At 39.3% G+C, this 17,619-nt stretch overlaps 2 protein-coding genes across 4 annotated transcripts in view; one reads left to right on the forward strand and one right to left on the reverse strand.

The window, feature by feature from the left end:
• The window catches only part of PODN (podocan), a 56,986-nt gene extending 44,827 nt beyond the window's left edge, over positions 1-12,159 (forward strand). For all 3 annotated transcript variants that reach the window (XR_011904457.1, XR_011904456.1, XR_011904455.1), the window contains one exon: positions 12,046-12,159. The gene's annotated coding sequence lies outside the window, so the exon portion shown is untranslated. The remainder of the gene's footprint in view (positions 1-12,045) is intronic.
• SLC1A7 (solute carrier family 1 member 7) overlaps positions 1-17,619 on the reverse strand; it is a 40,892-nt gene that overhangs the window by 10,051 nt on the left and 13,222 nt on the right. The window contains exons 4-7 of the mRNA XM_072342813.1: positions 8,833-8,875; positions 7,475-7,694; positions 5,994-6,093; positions 4,921-5,154 (exon numbers count right to left, since the gene is read on the reverse strand). Of these exons, the coding sequence (XP_072198914.1) occupies positions 4,921-5,154; positions 5,994-6,093; positions 7,475-7,694; positions 8,833-8,875 (597 nt within the window). The remainder of the gene's footprint in view (positions 1-4,920; positions 5,155-5,993; positions 6,094-7,474; positions 7,695-8,832; positions 8,876-17,619) is intronic.

Here is a 17,619-nt window from a genome sequence, read left to right on the forward strand (position 1 = left end):
TGAAACAATTGTGTGTTCCCACTAGTAGGCGCAGTCTGAATTGCTAAGTCACTATGTTATGAGTCTCACACACATCAATGGCCAATGCATCTCACAATGGCCATTATCCATCCTTCAGGGAAAAAGAGCCAACACACATTTGACTGACAAATTCTTTCTCAGTCATTTCATTTGACATACAAAGTCATGAGAGTATCATAACTGCAACCTAGTATCATAACTGCAAAGTTTCAGGAATGCATTAGCAAAATGTTCCATGAGTAGGAGCTGTCATTTTGTATTTGTGCAAGCTGTTGTTTGAGGAAAAGCACTGTTAGTGTTTGGAAAGGAAAAGTAGGTTCCTGCAACAGAAATGCAGAAGGACCAAGAAAGGTCTACGACAGGATGCTTTCAGTACAATCTCTCTCTTTTCCCTAGACTTATCATGCCTAACTGGTGAATGATTTACTACAGTCACTGCCATGAAAATCTAGGCCAAAGAAACTCACTAGATGTGTAAATAAACAGAAAGGATGAGGAATTGCAAAATCTGATTACCTCTATGAACAGGTTATGTTCAACTTTTCCATACTGGCAGTCCTAATACTCTATCAATATTTACTTTGAAAATCAAACAGAGCAAAGCATAACACCTCAAACTACACGCTAGATGTCATTTCTCTCTTGGGCATGTGTCTGCTTTTCTTTTTTTTTCTTTTTCTTTTATTCATATTCACTTGTGAATGGCTGAATTTCTCTATGCCTCGGTTACCATACACTATTTCTAAATTAAGCAGTAATGCAGGTAACAAAACAGAAAATGCTGGTGTCCTAGCACAGTCAACTATTGCATATTATCTCACTCAAACTAAGATCTCAGGGGTAGCAGAGTGTCTGTCCTAGCTACCACTACTGAAAGAATATCCCATATTTAAGGGTTTGGCTCTGGTTAATTACAAGTAGTAGCAAAGAAGAGATAGTTTTCTACTATCATTTTTGAGTTATGGTCATACGTGATTTCAATGGATGAAGGAAAAAAAAAAAAAAAAGGTTAATAAAAATACACTAATTTATCTATCCACTTAAATCAAGTGAGGCCTGAGTTCTTGCAAACAGCTTTATCCAGTAGTAAACAGAGGACAGGACTATGAATGCCTGACATGTAACATTTATTTGGAGGAAAAAATACTCTGAAGCACTGATCTTAATCTGCTAAGTCTTTTAGAACTTCCCTAAAGCTTTCAGCTCAGAGAGCTATCTTCTCCCCGTGCTAACTCTAACAATTAAAAATACATTTTTTGAGTCGTATCTCAGCTTTATTTTGGATGAAATGCTGCAGCTGCAGGGACTGAACATAAGCTAATGCTGGATCAGGCCAAGCTCTTAGTGGTGTGAGGCACAAAGACAGCTAGTCACTGTGGAAGAACAGCTGTTCAGCCTGCTCTGTTTATCTTATCATTCAAATGCATTTTGATATTTGCTCCAAAAAATCAACAAACTGATCTCATCTCTCCCTTTTGCTAAATCTGCCTTTAATTTACACTGTGCAATAGCCAAGATCTGAGTGTTTCATAAGCAGCAAAACCCTTGAACAAGTCATATTTTATTGTTTGTCTTCAGAGAAGATGAAAATTGCTTCTTTTGATGGGATGTACCACTGAGAAGATGCTGATTTAATTCATTAATGGTATGGAAAGATGACCTAGAAAAATAAAACTCCCTCATACCATTGGAATGAGGAAAGCTAAAAACGAGAGGAATTTTCGTCTGTGGGCCAAATACTGCTTTTTAATACAGAGGTGACAAGATCAGGGTGAATGTGGGGGGAAAAAAGCAGCAGGTCCAAAACTAATGGCTATGCAGAAACTTTCACTGAGGGGAAAATGGGTTGAAATAATGTGCAGATCCAATGAAATCATTGCCACGAGATGACTGTTAAGTTGCTCTCAGGTTCCCTTGTGTTACATTCTTGGGTTTTGCACATGGCACTGTTTTTCCCTCATGCAGTTTGACTTTCAGCTTAAAAAGAAAGCTTCCCACAGGTGCAGACTAACTTGAATGAGTATCAGAACACTGATTTGTGGTTTTCTTTCTGTCTTTAGATATAGACATGAGCTGACAAAGAAACATCTGCAAGAAACCCATCAGTATACTTAAAACCAGCTCTTTGTTCTCCTCTTAGATGATCAGAAAATCCAATACCCACATGATGAGTGTTATATAATGCCCCTGTGGCAAGTATTATTTAACTGAATACAGATGTGTTGACTATTGGGAGAAGCAGCTCTCCTGTCCAGACCCAATTATTTGTGCATTTGTGCATGTTCTTTTGGCAAAAGCTCAGTTATGTGCAGCATCCATTCCTTGCAGTGTAACGAAGGTGAAAAGTTCAGCCACTTCTAGACAAGACGATGCTATTTGAGAAGCAAAACATTAAAACCCATGTTGGGCCTATATGGATTTACAAAATATACACAGTGGTAAGAAGAGGAAAAAATTAAATTAATCAAAAGTGTCTGAGCCTCAAACATGGAATGTCAGAGTCATTCCTTGGGGCTCACTTTAACTTCAGTGGTAGCTTCTGCCAGTAGAGATAGTAAATCCCTTCTGGTAGCAAGTCCTGCTGGTGGCTGCTGACAGCCTGAGCTGCTGGCTGCTGCCAGAGCTTCTCCCAAACTTTGAAGCTCTGTCTGGTGCCTGCTAAGTACTTCACACTGGCTTTTCTGGGGACTTCCCCTGGAGCCAAACAGCCCATGGGGAGCTGAGCTCCTAATGGATATGGGGGGTTCCATGAGATTGAACATTGCCTAAAAGTGAAGCTTTAATGATGATTGTAATATGGAAGTCTTTTAGAAAGGCCAACTTACACTGGCTAGAGGGCATGCATGTTCTTTCCTTATACAACTGCAAACAATCAAGAGAAAATATAACTGATCTAAAAATCACCAAACCAACTTTGGCTTTCTCCAAGTTGTACTCATGTAGAACAAGGGAATCAAAACCCTGCAAAGCTCTGTAGATTCAGTTGTGTATTTTGGTTACTATATCACATCTGACTTTTGTTTTATCTGTTGTGGTGAAAAAGTGAGCTGACTAAAGCAGGAAGAAAAAGGACAAACTCCTCTATAGCTGATAAAAGAAGGAACAGTTTTCTCTTTTTCTTCCCTAAAAACAGAAAAAAATCAGATTAGATTTTTAAAGGATTTTTTTTTTTTTTTCCTAGAAAAGAAAATCTTTATTTCCTTATTCCTTTCTATAAAGAGAGAGTTAATGAAATAGCACAGAGAAAAGCCTGGGTTGCCAGCAATACAGCACCTTCAGAAATAGAACTCCAAGAACTCCTAGAGGAGTAGGGCAGGTAGTCAAGTGTGTCAAATGTGAGAGTAAGCAGCCTTTTCCAACAATAACATCTTCGAGTGTAAAATTAACATCTTACTTGAACGTGGGGAAGTGACAACATTGCAAACTTAAAGCTTTTTATGCTCTAATAAAACAGCCTGCCTTAATTATATAAGCCTAATTAGAGTTTAAAACACCACCCAGCATATAATTTATTCTTGACGCAGTGTTCCTCAGTATGATGCTCTTTATAGGTCAGTTTGGAGCAAACTATTAAAATATGAAAACACTCTGTAAAGTGACACATGCTGGAAAGCCTATACATTACTACTGCACTGAAATAATCACTCCCTTCTCTCCTTTCTTTTAATGCCTATACATTCTTTCTGCTCTGCTTACTCTTGCCTTAATGTAAGTATATTTATGAAACAACCATCTGCATATGTGCTTCCTCTCCTACATTACCTTGTTGGACCTCATTGGAACTATAAGGAAATAATGAGCCTAATCAGGCCAGTGGAATAGGGATGAATGTTTTAGGCTCTTTTCCTAAGTCTGGCACAGGTCTGGCACTACTTCAGTTTTCTCTTTTGCACTGTCCCTTGAATATCTTGTACAGTTACTAATAAAAGCCACTTGTTCCATATGCTGATAGGTACAGCTGCTCTTATTATTTTAGAGTAACGAACCTCCAGCCACAGATGTGACAAGGCTGTCTTTTTGTTATATGATGTATGGGAGATAGGTAATCACAGCCTGAACCTCTGATTAATCAGCTGAGGCAAGTGTGGGGTCAGCTGTGGGAGCACAGGTGAGAGTGATGTAGCTGTGCTCCTGGAAGGGGTGGAGCTCAACTCCATCCCCTCTGAGACCTCATTTAAGGGCTGACTCCCACTGAAGCAGTATCTCTTGGAGATCGCTCACCAATGAGGACTGCCCCAAATTCTTCAGCCAAGGCACCACCACTGGTGAGTTTTCCTTTACTTATTCCTTCTGTACATTTGCTACCATTTGTATATTAACAACCAATACATATGAGCTATGTGGAAATGTGATTTCTGTTGTCCTTCATGTCTTGTGCTCTGTGATGGTCAGTTTCAGGCCTTTCAAGGACTGGTGCACTTTTTCTTAACCAGTTCATGAGCTGTTTCCCATTTCACTGCTCAGCTATGGTTAAAGCTTATTGTACACTTTCCCTAAAAGGAATGTAAAAAATATTGTTCCTCAAGAACAGCTGAATATTTTTACACTGCTGGACAATAGCTTGCAACCACAGTCTTTTCTTAATGTACCCAAACCCAAAGACTAAGATGAGTAGAAAGTGTAAAATGCTTCCATATGACTGAACTAGGAGGTTATCCACCAATTCCAAAAGTGTATTCTGGACAAAGTGTGTCCCTCAATATAATTTAACTTTGTAGAAACACAGAATTGTTTTTACAGGAAAATGCCCTTATTACCTTTCTAGTCCTCTAAGAAAAATCATTTTTGTCTAACACTTTTAAAAGTGAGGGAAAATAACGTAATAAACACCACTGTCAAATGGCTTCCACTTGTAACTGACAAATGTTGACAGACACACACACTGCAGCTAGATAATACCTGGAGGAGGTGGCCAGAGCAATAAGCAAGGCTTGAAGAATCCCTCTGATAAAGACAATAGGATTCTTCTTGGTGATAAAGAAGTACATCATTGGCAGAATGAACAGCCCGTGCACAACCAGACCGCACACTACAGTAATGGCATAAAACCCCAGTTTCTTCCCAATGGCTGAAGGGTCATCCATTTCTAGGATTTTACCAGCAATTAGGAACACGATTCCAAATGGAAAGTACCTGAGAAAAAGAAATACAGTCAGCATATAGTTAACAGGAGATAGTTCACTTCCACCAAACAGCGTGAGGGGGAAACTCCTGTATCCCACTTTCAGTGTAGCAAGAGCACCCACCCACAAGTGACACAGCTGCACTCTGTTGTGTCAGATCAGATGTGCCTGTCCCACAACTGAGGAGCAGGCTCGAAGCACTATTCCTACTGTTCCTTTACCTGGGGTAATATTGCTGATCAGGAGCGAACTTAAAATATTTGGGTTCAGAAAAAGGCTCTGACTTTGTAGCTTAAGGTAGGTCATTTTCTTGGCAACTAGGGAATGAGTCCCAGGCTCTGCTGTGCTGTTCATACTGATGTGACAGTTGGAAACTGTTAAGTAGATGCTAATGCAGTCTTTAGGAGACATAAGAGAATTACCAGTATGCATTAGACATGCTCTTGGACTGCCTGGGCAGAAGACTACGTAGCTTCTGAACTGTGGTGTTCACTGCGGAGACTGCTGAGCTAGCAGGAAGTACACTGGCTGCAGTACAGATCCTGACGGCCCATTAGTTTAACCAAGCTGAAATCAGGTGAGAGTTTCTGTGGGGCTGTGCTACAAGGTATGGGAGTACCAGCCTGAGGTGCTCCCATGTATGGGCTGGATGTATTATAATCCACCCACCCACCCGGCATCACTGTGCTGAGTGATTTATGGGGTTCCTATGTTAAAGTGACAGGGCATTCCCACAAAACCAAGGGTTGTTCACTCTCATTTACTTCCCTTAAAATAGGTTTATGCCATTTCTGTCAACATTTTTTTACTCTTAAAAAAAAAAAAAAGCTCACTAAAACTGTTACTTACCAAACAGCAACTGCCACTATCTTCATGACAGATTCATTTAAACACTGACAAAAGCTGACCAAAGGAACACCACTGTTTCCCATTCTTCCCAACATTATACCTGCAAATGCAGACATTTGTGTTTAAATTCTCACGTGCCTTCATGCAAATCCCCAGAGCTTTCCCTCCCTGCTATAACTCAAGGTAAGCTAAATGGGACATAGCTGGATGAATATAGATCTTTGTGCAGTAGGAATAGAGAATATATCTGAAAATCTCACCTGACACAGACACAGAGCACTGGGGAGCCAAGACACAGCCATTTTCTTTGGCTCCCTACAGGGCTCTGTTACCCACTTGACATGTTTGAGGTCCTAGTGTCTCAGGTCTGTTTGTAGCTACTACAGCCAGGGCCAACCCAGCAGCTGGGGCTGTCGTATACGTGGCAGTAGAGGCAGTACATTCTGAGCATCAGCCAGGAGGAAGCCAGCTCTCAGCTTCCATCTCTTGATTCCTGGGCCAGCAAGAGTTAGGGCATGGTAACAGTAATACATTCAGCTCTGTGAAGACAATGAATGGTTTTCTAAGAAGTCCTTGATTCTAATGAGAACATGTAATTAATTTATTCATGTCCAATAATTCTTGGCTGGAATACTGGTTGCTGTGACACTGTACTTTGGGAACTGGCTATAAGATATAACAAAATGACGGACAGCCAATTTCCAGCAGTGTTGCATATGGAATACCACATACTGGAGAAATTAAAAAGAGAGACAAATCTGCCAATTCTGGACTTCATTTTTGACCCCTTGTGCTTGTAGGAACTGTAATATAATAAATGCTGTTAAAGATGTTTTATGGAACAACCACAGTAAGTTCAAAGAAGAAATTAGATAGTAGATAAAGAAAATTGTATCAGCCTTTTTCTGTAATAATCATCAGAACATAACCTTTGTCATTGGTAAGTAGGGCATATTAAGGGAGTGGTTAAAGTCCCTCTTCCTAATTCACAAAGATAACATACCACACATGGCACCAGTGTTTCTCCAGCAAGTGAAACTGAATAAATCAGCCAGAGAGAAGCTCTTACAGTTCACTGAGATAAGCTATTAGATGGTATATAAGCGTTGCACAATGAAAAAATTAAAATTATGAAGTTTCAACAAAGACAGGATCCACAAATTTAAAGCTGATTAAACAATATTCCTGTGAAACTCACCCGTCATATCTCTGAGACTTATTATCTGAACTGTGCTCTTAGACAGGGAAGTTATAGTTATATTTTACACTAATAATGTAATAAAATGTGATTAAGAATGGATAAGAATGACAGGGCAGACTCCAAGGCAAAAAACAATTTACTGCTTGCTGAGGGGAACTTTAGTGAAGGACCTTGTCTGGAAGTAGGTTATTCTTATTCAAGAAGCCCAACAGCCCAACCTTTACCTTTTTCTCTTAAATGGAAACTTGGACTATTGCAAACCAACATGTCTGAAACCTACCCATTGTTGCAGAGAATATCACAATCCCCAGCACATTCATGCCATCGCTGGTGCCTGGTTCTGATTTGTAAATCACTTCAGGTGGAGGAGTGATGTCCAAGGCAAAATTCTGGACATTGGATCCATTCTCATCTTGGACTCCATATATTATAATGCGATGAGTTGTGCTTTCAGATGATGCTTTGTTAGCTTTAATGATGGGAATACTCTTGGTGCGATACTGAAAGAAAACAAAGGGTTTGTTTTACTATAATATTCCAGCAGAAATTAATAGTTAAAATGAGACTTCACAAGTACTTTGTTAAATAAGGTTGCCTGATAGGAGGAGCAACATGTAAAGAATATCAGCTCCTGACCCTATGTGTAAAAAATGTTGGATTTTTGGAAAAGCAAAACTCAGACTTTCCTAAAATCAGAGCCTTGTACAGCAAACACATCATCTGATAGAGTTGCTTTAGACATTCCTTTGTATTTCCTTTCCTACAGGACATAATCAGGAACTACTTCCCAGGTGTTTGATTGCCCTTCTCTTTGCCTCATGGATTTCCCATTAAATATTCTCACAGATGAAATAAATACAGCCATGCCTCTTGCTTACTCATAACTTTTAGATAAGATTTTCTGGCCAAATTCCAATTTTAGCAATCAAATTCTTCCTAAATACATTATTTTGTTGTTTTAGTTGGATATTCTATTCTATTCTACCTTTATGCAGTGGTACAGTGCCCTCTAAGAGCAGAGCAAAGAATAGAATGAAAATGGGGTTCACATACAGATCCCCCAGCACAACCAGGACATATAATGGCTCCAGTCTGGAAACAGCAGAGCCATATTATTAGCAAGGTGAGGTGTCTTAATTCATCCTCTCTCTGAGAAATGGCTATCATGTGACTGACTGACATAGCATGAAGCACCTGCTGTACATTTTGCTACTCAGGCTTGATCCCCCAAAGAGTTTGAGGTTTGTAAAACAGCTAGTTACCTGATATCTCAAAGCAAAGCTTCGAATGCTATGCTATCGCAACAATGTAAAATCCTGAAGGTTTCTCTTGATAAAGAAATGGCAAAAGAATGTATCCATGGCCTAACCCCACACAGCTTTGCTCCAGATAGGAGCTCCAGGTGGGATCAGTACTGGACTCTTAAAATAATTTTGACCTGCCAGCTGCAGTCAGGCTGCAAGATTGCTGAGGCTAATGGAAATGAACTCATTAATTCTTAAATGCTGAAGGTACTTGTAATATCTGAAGTAATACACAGTATCTACATCTGGATTCTGTTTTGCGAAGACATATCATGGGCATGTTTCTATGATGCTGGCCCGCCTTTTCAGTGGTAAAAGAACAACAGCCACTTACCTGCTTGAACGTGGCTTCAACAAGATTGGCTGGAAACATGTTCCTAGAAATGAACAAATAAAATCAATTCTGTGGGACTGAATGCAATTTCTGTTTACTCAGTCTCAGGTCTATGAGATATTAGTTGTTTACCCTTAACAAGGGCTGAATGGTGCAGGAAGCTGCCGTATAGATGTGACTGACTCAGCAAGGCACAGCATGGGGAGAGTTCTTCAGAATTCATGTTTTTGGACTCATTTCTAAACACTGGAGTGAAACTAGGAACTCTAGTTTTAGAGTCTTTCACCACTGTCTCTGTGTTGTAACTGACAACATAAATGGTATAGCTCCTTTCCCCATCTAACTGGGGAGAATATTTCTTTATTCTGTATTCTGTATTCTGTCTTGCTTATTTAGATAATGGGCTATTCAAGACAGAATCAAAGTTCATGGATATACTCCTGAGATCCCTGGGTGCTGTAATCTACTTTGGGACTTTAAGCACTGCTGTGAGATGACCTGTGAGCAGTAGTATGTCCTGATACATTTTCATCACTAAACTTCTAAGCAGCATACATTTTGCAGAGCTTTGGTCACAAACAGTTTGCATTTCAAACAGATTATCCGATTCCTGATTGAAAGAATTGGGACTAGAGATGCACATTCTCTGCTAACTTTTAGTTTTGTTCTGAGGCTTCAGAACAAAAGCCTGATGTGAGGCAAACAGTTTCATCTGTGCTGACAGCTGAGCTATAGCCCAAAATAATGACTATGTACTCTGAGATCTGCGCTGAAAATGACATATTTTTAATCCCAAAGGAGACTCTTGTTATTTTTTTCTTATTTACCTCAGTCCATAACATTTCACCCAGTAATACCTGGAGTTAATTTATAACTTCTGTTTGAACTAGATTATTACCTTGTAGAAAGTTATTTAATCCTAATTTGAAATGGAGAGCGCACCCTCTAGAGGTTTCAAAGAGGAATAATTCAGCAAAAAAAGCTGAAAAGTCATATATTTCCATGTAGCGTTCAGGAATCAATATTTGTATGATGACTCTAATAGTCCTAACAGAACTGATTTATTTTCAGCAGCACGAAGTGTCTGAACCTAAAGGCAAAAGACAGTGGCACGCTGTGACCCAATTCTGTGTTTTCACATGAACTTATGCAAAGAGAATAATTCCTGAATTCTTCTGAATTTTCTGTCCAACTCAAACTTTAAGACAAGACAGCTCTTAAGCATACGAGAAAAGGCTATTTGTATTCTAAGGAGAATTGCTAACTGTGTATAGTTAAATGCATGCCAAACTGAGACATTTTCCAGATCTGTTTTCTTCTTTGCACCAGAAGCAAATGTGTGCAGCACTGGTTTAGAAAGAAAACACTTTTATTACTGATTTAAGTCACGGCAATGTGACATTGTGCTTACACCTTGAATTATGAGGTAAAGTCTGTTTCAGTACCATCAGACAGAGCAGTTACTACAAACAGGGAATTACTCTATTCAGGGTAAGGCAGAGGAAGAATTTGAATTTCAGGTCAGGAGTACTGTCTAATGATTGAAGCAGAAGTCTGAAAATAAGTTGCAGAGTTGTCCCTCTGTGAGAGCAGACAAGCTGAGTGAAGGCATCATTTGTCATCTTGGTAAGGCTGTTGCCTTAGGACACAGTATTTAATGTCAGGTGAGCTCACAATGATGCACAGCACTTCTCATCTTTACCCCTCCTGTCCCTTTCTCATGCCCGTGGAGCTGAGGCAGCTCAGATGACCTTCCCTTGCCACCTGAAGTGGGATGCTGTGGAATCACAGCATCTCTAAGCTGAGTTGTACACTGGCAGTGTCTCCTTACATTTTACCTGTCCTGCTTAAGAGCCCCAGACATGATAAAAGCCGTGTCCTGCAGGGACATGAGATTAGAAGGCTCTCCCCCCATAATCAACTTGTCATAAGGTTCAGTTAGCAAGACTTAGTTAAATTAATGGAGTTCCCTTGCACACACCATTGTTTAATTAGAATTATTTAGCTTGAGACACTCATTGTGCAGTGATATGGTTAGTGACAAGCAGTGCTCATTACGCTGCTGCAAGTCTGACTGCTTTCACTTCCATAACAGCAGTGCAAAGCACTGAATTATCTCTGCAAACTTTCCATAAAAGCTGATCATTCTCTGGTTCAAGTGTCAAGTCTGTAGCCAAAACAAGACACAGACAACAGCCAGATGTGCATCGCTTTCCTATCAGATGCAGACACAGCTTTTTGCCTGAGCTCCAGGAGCTTGGCTGAAGCAGGGGACTAGCTGAAGGACAGCTGGATGGAGCTGGACCTGGGAGAGATGGAGAGGAGGTTTACATGAGAGGGAAAAGTTTGTTACTTCCTCAGTATGCCTCATAAGGGAATTCTGCTTCAACATTGTTAGAGAGTTTATTAATATTAAATTGCAAATATAAATGTATGATTTGTGGTGATCAGACATAAGGTGCTATGGGATTGCAAAGTGATAGTGTAATTATTGTGACATAACCTGCTGTAACCTACTGTGTGAATATAGATTGTTTTGAAGAATGGAATCACACTGAGCAGTCCTGCTTAGGTCTTATTATGAATGTCCTGTACAAGACAGAGCACTACAAAGAAATATGTGTTTAATTGATGATGATTTCTACTTTCTATCTCTGCTTTCTAGTCTTAATTAGAAGAATTAAGAATAAACTGAGACTGCTCGAGAAAGGAAATATCATGTGGTTAGTAGCTGGATTAAATGTTAGACAAATTTGTTGAGGATTATAGCATTTTATTTCTTTATCATTCTTTATCCCGCAGGAATTACAACTACCCACATAATACTGGATGCTGGAATGCTCCCAATAATTTTTAATATATTATGCACTGTGATCCAGTCTTTGAGACAATTTATCTAGTGAATGGCTGACCTGAATGTGTCTGCCAGAACTTCAGCTTATTTTTTATTTTAAGCTGGTTTACTTGGATTGAAAAAATCCAGCATTAGCCAAAATTTAGTTTTGTTAATTAAAAACATTGAAGGGAGCAATCTGTGAAAGAAAACTCTAATGGACCAAAAACAAATAATAAGAAAGTATGAAACAGCCACAGATACTCAGGAGATGAGTGGGAGTTTATGGATTCAGCCAGGCCTCTTGAGAAATATCTGACATAGCCTTGATGTAGAGATACACCTTGCTGCATGTTGATATTTGTCCTCCTGTCTTCCAGGCATCCAACTTGATATCAGACTGCCACATCTCTACTACCTTCACAAGGATGAAGTTATAACCACATGGGTCTGGTATCAGGATCATAAAGTGAAGTCATCCCTCTACAGAACAGGTACTGTGTTCATCACTGGCACATACTGAATTAAAGACACGGTCAGTACTTAAGAAGTAATAATTGTTGCTGCCACCACTTATAAATGCTCTGGTGTTTATTTAATTAAGAGAGCTAAGCAGACAAAATATTTCTAGATTTCCAGTGCTACTTTCTGATTGCTTATAAAATACAGAACACAAAATAAGACTGGAAACAAAGTGATATAGGATTCATTTATCTAGCACAACTGATTGTTTCTAACCTCACCGGCACAATTTAGCATTCTTGGCAAAAATAATCTCACACAATAATGGAGAATTATATATAGTGAATAAAAGCGAGGGAGATTGGTGCTGAACATAGGTACATTTAGGCTTAAGACAAGGATATGAATGTAAAGCAGGAACTGAGACATGTGGCCTTTGGTTATGCAAAAAACTAAGAGCCAAGTACCATCTGCCCTGAGGAAGAACAGAGGACACATTTCCCAGAGCATCTTCTGCTTCAGGAATTCTGCCAGACACAGCAGGTGTGTTTAGCACAGGTTGAAAGAGTGAACATATATGAAGCTTCAAATATGAACTTTCTACAGACCAGACTTACTGCTGAACCACAGATGACATAGCTGGCCTGTATTTGCTGTGCTATCAGCATATACAGACATGTGAACTACTAAACACTTCTGAGTGTATCCTGCTGTGATGCACAGGCTGGTCTATAGTACTAGCAAATTTTGGAATCCTTGTCTCATTTTTGCACAAGATGAAGATTCAGGCATAAGGATATACCAACAGTGAGAAATGTGTATGCATGACTAAAGCAACAGGTGTTCAGCAGTTATGGAGCCATGGAATTTAAAGAAAATCCTGCAGACTTGTAGCAAACACCAACGAGTCTAATGAGCTGCTCTGAGGGTGGAGCTTGTAGTACATGTAAAACTATTTAGCACCTTGTCACTGCTAATGGGAGGCCTTTTTCCTTTCTCCATTGTCTCCCAGCGATTAATCTAGCAATTAACATTACTCACTCATCTGCTCTTTTAGGAAGCTAAACTGTTTTAGAAAATCATTTTTCAGCTCAAGCAATGCTTTGGTCGTGCCCCCAGGACATGAGTGCCCTCCTGCTCTCTTCAAAACGTTGCTGACTCTGAAAAGTATGGTAGTGAGACAAATATCAGCACTGTTAGGCTATTTTCTTGCTCATGCCTTTACCCAAACTGTCCATGAAACACAAGTATACAGCTATTGGAAAAGACAGTTTGATGGCTCCTGGATAACTTCTATTACAAATAAAAGGCCAAATTCTGGTTGTAATTATACTACTGAATGTCTGAAATACTCATTTGGAGTCCTGACCACACCATCTGTTGATTCAAAGCACTCGGTTTGTGCAGATCTTTTTAAAGAAGTTAGGCCAGCAGCCACAGGTACAGCAGATGTTTCCTTGATTCAGAACACCCATTCCCTCTGGGGCACTCTGTGCTCTGCAGCAGCAATCTGGTTTTGCTCTCAGACTTTGATGTTATCAGTACCTAATCCCTGCCACACCAGACAGTCTTTGGCTGCAGTCTCCCACGCTGCAGAATTAAAGCCACCTTTTGCAACATATGTGTCCTGGTAATATTTTACTGGCCTATATTTGTGTTGGGCATAAAGCAGCTTTGGACACTGTCACTGCTCTCTGTCCTTTATTTCTCACATTTGAAATAATTTAGCTTGCTAGAACACTGTTTTAAGAGTGGGTTTTTGGCAGTATTCAGTACATCAAGGATATGGAGACAGTAATAATGGAATCTGAGTAGCTTGACATGAGGACTATAAACTTTCCAGTAATTTACAGCTCTGCAGAAGAATAGCAGCACTGCAGTTCCTATTTACTATAATCTGAAGAAAGGAGTCTCTTCTTTCTCAGTGACATTCCCTTAACCTCAAAGATTCATTTGCGTTTACTCTTCTGTGCATGAATTCCATCATCAGCTCTGTAGACTCCTGCTATTGTACCACATGAGCCACAAATCCTGTCCTCAGTTGTACAGGAATACATCTGAAATAGCCTCCTGCTGATGTCAGTGGGCTCCATCAGGGTTTGCACACCTAAAATCAAGGGCAAAATTTACCCTGGCTAAAAGGACCAAGCATGCTTTTGCAAAATAGACACCTTACAGGACTATTATTATGATAAAAGATGCTAATGGAATGCAAAAATCACTAATCAGAACTAAGGCATTGTGTCGTGCTTGTCTTTCTGCAAATCAAGGCCAAATTAATTTGGAATCAGTTTGACAAATACTTAGATGTTTTACATGTCCTGAGGGTGACACTGTTGCATGGCATTCAGTTCCAGCAAGGGATCACGAGGGTGAACCTCCTTCCGTTGCTTCTTCTGAAAGATAAACTCTAACAGTGCTACGACTTTCTGAAAAACTCATTCTTTGGGGTGGGAGCACAAGTGCACCACATCTTTAGGAGTCTTGTAAAGGTTGAGTCATATAAAAAGTAGCATGACGGGCCCAGCACATTTGCACTGTGCTTCCAGGAAAGGAAACATATTTAATAGAAAGTGTTCCTTCATTTCAGAAGATGTCCAGGCCAATTTTCAGGAGGATGAGTAATTTATTCCTTTCTGGGGCTGAAGCTTTCCTAATGCAGTTTTAACTCATGGCTTCCATGTGTCGTCTGCTTCAAAGTCCCTCTTCCCAGCATCATTTTCATCATGGAATTATCTTTTTTCCATGTTGCTTTCCTTTTATGACAAATAGGTACCATACATTTAGGGACTTCAGAGCATTTTAGGCTTCTGAGCAGCTTGAACTTCTTAAAAACTAACTAGAAGAGAACATCTGGTCACACACAGTGGTGAACATTGCTGGCACTGGGCTACTTCTGTGAGATAAAAGAAATCTAGAAAACTGAAATGATTAAAAAATGCTAAGTTTGCCACAGGAGACAGATGAATATTTCTACCATAGGTACACAGTGGCTTTTGGTAAAAGATACCGGAATGTAGATCAAAGCTATTGAAAAAAAAAAGTTCTTTTATAGTTTAAACTGAGTCTTTTAATACACTCTTAAATTCTTGCCTGCATATACAACTCAGTCTTCAGCTGTAAACTTCTTTAAGCGTGACTGTTGGTTTTGCAGCCTGGACTTCTTCCTAATTACAGCACATAATGAACTTCTCTTGCCCTGTTTTGAAGAAATGGAATTTCTATACAGAATAAAATAGGCCTAAGCTTGAGAAGAGAGAAAGGAAATTATTTTTAACAGCGCTTGGGATTCCCATGAAAATATAAATCCTCTACTGTGTTTATATTCTCTTATAACTATTAATGGTATATTAAAAATAAAAACAACAACAACAAAAAAACCCAAACCAACAAAAAAACCAACGACACAAATCAGAACAAAGAACAAACCTCTTTTGGTTAAAGCATGTGAGCCAGACTGAGTCTCCAGGGTACCTGCTTCAAAGTCTATTGAACTGGATGCAATCCTGAATATTCAATGGTAAAAACAGCTCTGATTTATCCTTCCAGTAAACAGAGTATGAACTTTGATGTTACTCTGGGTTAAGGTGTGATTTGATCCTATCTGAATTCACTGAGTTCTTTTACTTAGAGCTTCTGAGCTCAGCTGGCTCACAATATTGTTCTGCTTGGTGAGGCTTGAGAAATACTAAAAAGGTCTGTGAGCCCTGTGTTTTGTGGTGCCCGTTTGCACACACAATAAGCTGTATATAAAACAGGAAGGTGAACCTCCAGTTTGGCTTGGATTTTTTCCTCAAGTGGATTCTTATTATGTCTAATCTTTTTCTTTATCACATCAGCCAAAATTTGTTTCCATTGATGACAAATGCAAACAGCATGATTTAAGTGGCAATGAAATTCACCCTTATAAATTGAAGGTATATGGAAGTGACAATAGAGCATGGTGGAAATAGTAACTGTTAATGTAAATAGTGCTGTGTAATAGATCTTGTTTCACAAACGTTCACCCCCAAGTTCTATGCATTTTCTATTTTGTTTGTCAGGTGGACATAAGTTCTTGAAGAAAGCACACCAAATATTTTCAATTGGACATTATTCCTCCAAGTGCAGCCCTTCTTCTGCCCTTCAAACACTTTCTTCTTCATTTCTTAACTGAAAAAAAGGCCACTAAATATTCACTTTTTTTCTCATATTTAGAAAAAAAGTACAGAGTTAATTTCAATAATTCATGTAGAATAAAAGAAGGCAAAAGTCTGTGTTGATTCACTGCTATTACTTCCATTGAGATGCCTCCAAAACCACATTCCTAGAACATGACACTGCTGGCTCTCACAGAAGTACGGTATATTTCCTCTGGGACCACAGAATTTTCTGAATGATCTTCAGTGAGGTATTTTTTCCCCATACATCTCAGTTCTCCAGCTGTAGGAAAGGAAAATGTCTCTTCCCTACCTCACAGAAGCGATGCACATCATGAGAATAAATCCATTAAAACTCATAAGGAACCAGGTGTTTTAATGCATTAAAGAGAACAAAATGATGCTCCTTAGCCTGAGGATTTGTATTTTCAAATATGGATGAAAATACAATTTCATGAGCTCGTACCAGGAATCTTGACTATAATTAAGGCAGATTTGTATATCTGTCTCAGCTCAGTAGTAAAGTGGCAGCTAGAGAGAACTAGAGAGAGAACAGCTCTTTAGAATTGCATCTCCTACAAACTTCAGACTGAAAATTGCCATCTAAATTACTTATGCTCAGCCCAGATGCTTGCACAATGCCAAAGAAGAGGGACAAGTTATGGAAGGGGAGATTCCTGCACAGGTATGAAAGTGAACCAGCTGGTTAAATGGGTGTCTTCCAGAGATGGAAGATGTGTTTGATTTAAAGCTGGATCAGGTTAAAAAAAAAAAAAAAAAAATTCAGATACTTAAGTCCACAACAGCACTAAGGATTTTCACTGCAAAGGCTAAAAAGGTGTATATTATGCTGCATTCAGTGGCATTTCTGTATAGACTGAATTCAGGAGAAAGTCAGCAGGGGCAGATTGACATCCACAGAGTGGAATCCCTGCAAATACTTCTGTTTAGACATAAAATGGCTGACTTGTGGGTACATATATTGAGGCTGTAAATTTAATATGTCGATCAGATTACATATGTATTGGATGATGTGAGGTTTAGAGCCGTTTCAGAATCATGTGGTAGTGTCCCAATCGTGTCACATACACTGGAGGTTTTGTTACTGTTTTTTAGCATAACGTGGGGGAAGCACCACCTGCAAAATAATACTGTATACACGCTACATTACGCTATCACCAGATTCCTCCATATACCATCAGTACTGTAGAAATGTGAACATTGATTAATGTTATAGGCACTTAGAATAATGATGAGGCTCTGCAGTAGTTCTTTGCTTTATTTCTTATTAAAAACACTCCTAAAAACAGAATCTTCACCCCAAAATTCCAGAAATGCAATTTCTAGCAACAT

This window comes from Excalfactoria chinensis, chromosome 8 (assembly GCF_039878825.1).
Source record: "Excalfactoria chinensis isolate bCotChi1 chromosome 8, bCotChi1.hap2, whole genome shotgun sequence".
Lineage (NCBI taxonomy): Eukaryota > Metazoa > Chordata > Aves > Galliformes > Phasianidae > Excalfactoria > Excalfactoria chinensis.